At 35.1% G+C, this 2451-nt stretch overlaps 1 protein-coding gene across 1 annotated transcript; it reads right to left on the reverse strand.

The window, feature by feature from the left end:
* Positions 1-699: 699 nt before the first annotated feature.
* On the reverse strand, positions 700-1207 carry LOC110288063 (chitinase-like protein 4; the record flags this gene model as incomplete). The annotated part of the gene is made up of 2 exons (XM_021154517.1): positions 1106-1207; positions 700-885 (listed from the first exon to the last, which is right to left on the reverse strand). Coding segments are annotated over exons 1-2 (288 nt in total), but the record flags the coding sequence as incomplete, so codon positions are not given.
* Positions 1208-2451: the final 1244 nt, after the last annotated feature.

Below are 2451 nucleotides of genomic sequence, written 5' to 3' on the forward strand. Positions count from 1 at the left end.
TTCTAAAAATGCTTTAATTGTCTTAGAGTTAAAAGATATTTCCCTGAATTTCCTGGTTCTACAGGACACAACTAGACATTTCCCTAGACTAGGGATGTAATCTAACTTGAGGTGCATCACTAGTCCTCATTACAACATTTTTACTTTCTGAAACTTTGTCCTGATTAATAGCTAAGATAGTAGTATTCAAACAGATGATTCTTATTTCCCAGCCTCCTAAAAGTTGATATTCTAAGCATTAATCATGAGGGTTCTCAGTAATTCTTCTTAGCTTATACTGCCATACTGTGATTCCATCTATGTACACACACTTCTGTACATTGAATTTGAGGTCAAGTATATCAAACTAGACAAGGACACAATGGAATACTAATGCATGAATTATTTTGAAAATGATCACATGTCGCCCTCATACTTGTTATGTATTTTTAGAATCAATCCCAGCAGTAAATAGATATCCTATTGTCATATTTATGAATATTATTGTTTGGTATGCTGTATGAACTTGTATATTCTAAATTACCTCTCATTATTAATTACATGAATGTATACTATAAAATATGTAAGCACTTGTCATATTGTATCTGCTTAGGAAGAGTACATACTGTCTACACTAAACATACACTTAAGCTGATTCCAATTATGAAACATAGAAATGGGTCTGTAAATCACTAAGCACACTAAAATCAATATACTGACCTCAAAGTAAGCCAGGAGTCCTGGTTCATTTGTGTACATTCCTGGTTGTCCAGCACTAACAGTAGGGGCACCTATTCCATTCTTAGAAGGGTCACTCAGGATAAAGGTATGCCCATATGCTGGAAATCCCATAATGAGCTTCTCAGAAGCTCCTCCATGGTCCTTCCAGTAGGTAATAATTGAATCCTGTAGTGACAAAAAGTAAAATTTTTGCTAGAACCTCTGGAAACCTGTGTTTATATTGGTTAGTTCTCCCCTCTTGTATCTCAAATTGTGTGAATTTATAGGTAAGAAATAAAATCTGTTTTCCAAAATGGTTTGCTTAATTATAATTTTTCAGATACAATAAATGGCATAGGCTCATGCATTAATTTCTCAATTCCATTTGAATCTGTTAATGTCTTACCACATTGAGATCAGCACTCTTTCCAATGTCATATGGAGATTTATAGAGGGGACTATTTTCCCCAGTGTAGCCATCCTTGGAATCATGGAGATCATATGTCATGACCTGAATATAGTCAAGAGACCTGGAGTAAAGGAAAGTTCTTAGAATCAATGTTTCTGTTAAGTTTCTTCAAGTTCATCCTTGTATTCTTCCCTAATATAATCCCAATATATGCATCATTTTTCTTCCCATGGACTCCTGTGTAGTTCTCTGATTTCATTTTTCTACTGCTATGTGGGCTGAAAGACATGTATGTGTAAAGTTATCATCTGCCATTCCAAAGAACAAAAAACAAGCAAAGGTATAAATAGACCATCATTGAAATAAAACAGTTAGGAAGTAGATTGATAATAAACTTAAGCATAGAACTTGGAGGAGACTAGGGAAAAGATCATGACTTGGAAATAAATAAAGGATATAGAAAAGACAATTTAGTGGATATACTAGCTTGTAATCTAAATAAAATATAATATTCACTCTTGAATACATGTAATATGAATCAGTAATATTGCTACTTCAAAGAGACATGAGCTATTAAATGAAAACATCAGTGTCAGGCATGTTATACTTCTAATACTTTATTTTTGTACGGTCATCATAGACACCAAAAATAATCCAGCATATTGTAAAAGCTCTAGGATGTTCACCATAACTTGATGCTAAACCATACTAACGAACAATGCACATTAACTTTAGACATAGCAAAATCAAACCACCAAGCAAATAGTACAGATAGGGAGACCTTTGGCTCCATTCCTGTATGTAGCACAGGATAGCATTGTCTGGCATCAATAGGAGTAGAGGTCCTTAGTCCTATGAAGGCTAAATTCCCCAGCATAGGGCAATGCCAGGGCAGTGAGGAGGGTATAGGTTGGTTTGAGGGGAAGCTCCCTTATAGAAACAGGTGGTAAGAGGATGTGATGGGGGTTTCTGGAGGGAAAACTGGGAAAGGGGATAACATTTTAAATGTAAATACATGTAATATCTAATAAAAATGAGAAAACATTATGTCATAGCAGCTTGTGTTATATGCACAATACCTGCAGGATATCATATCTCACAAAATTCTAGCACTTTGGGTATGAGTTCTAGACCCAAGCCCACCATATTATAAAGAAGGTATTACTTAATGGCTGCAAAATGAATCAGTTTCAAGCTGTCTTAGGAATGTGGACTTTGGTAGGTGCCTGTATTCTCATGGATGAGCCAAGAGCCAGGTGTATATTGGATTTAGAACTTGTGTAAGAGAAGATTAACTTCATTAAAAACTGAAAGCATTTACCCTAGAACTCCCTGTTACTAAA

Source organism: Mus caroli, unplaced genomic scaffold (assembly GCF_900094665.2).
Source record: "Mus caroli unplaced genomic scaffold, CAROLI_EIJ_v1.1 scaffold_17621_1, whole genome shotgun sequence".
NCBI lineage: Eukaryota > Metazoa > Chordata > Mammalia > Rodentia > Muridae > Mus > Mus caroli.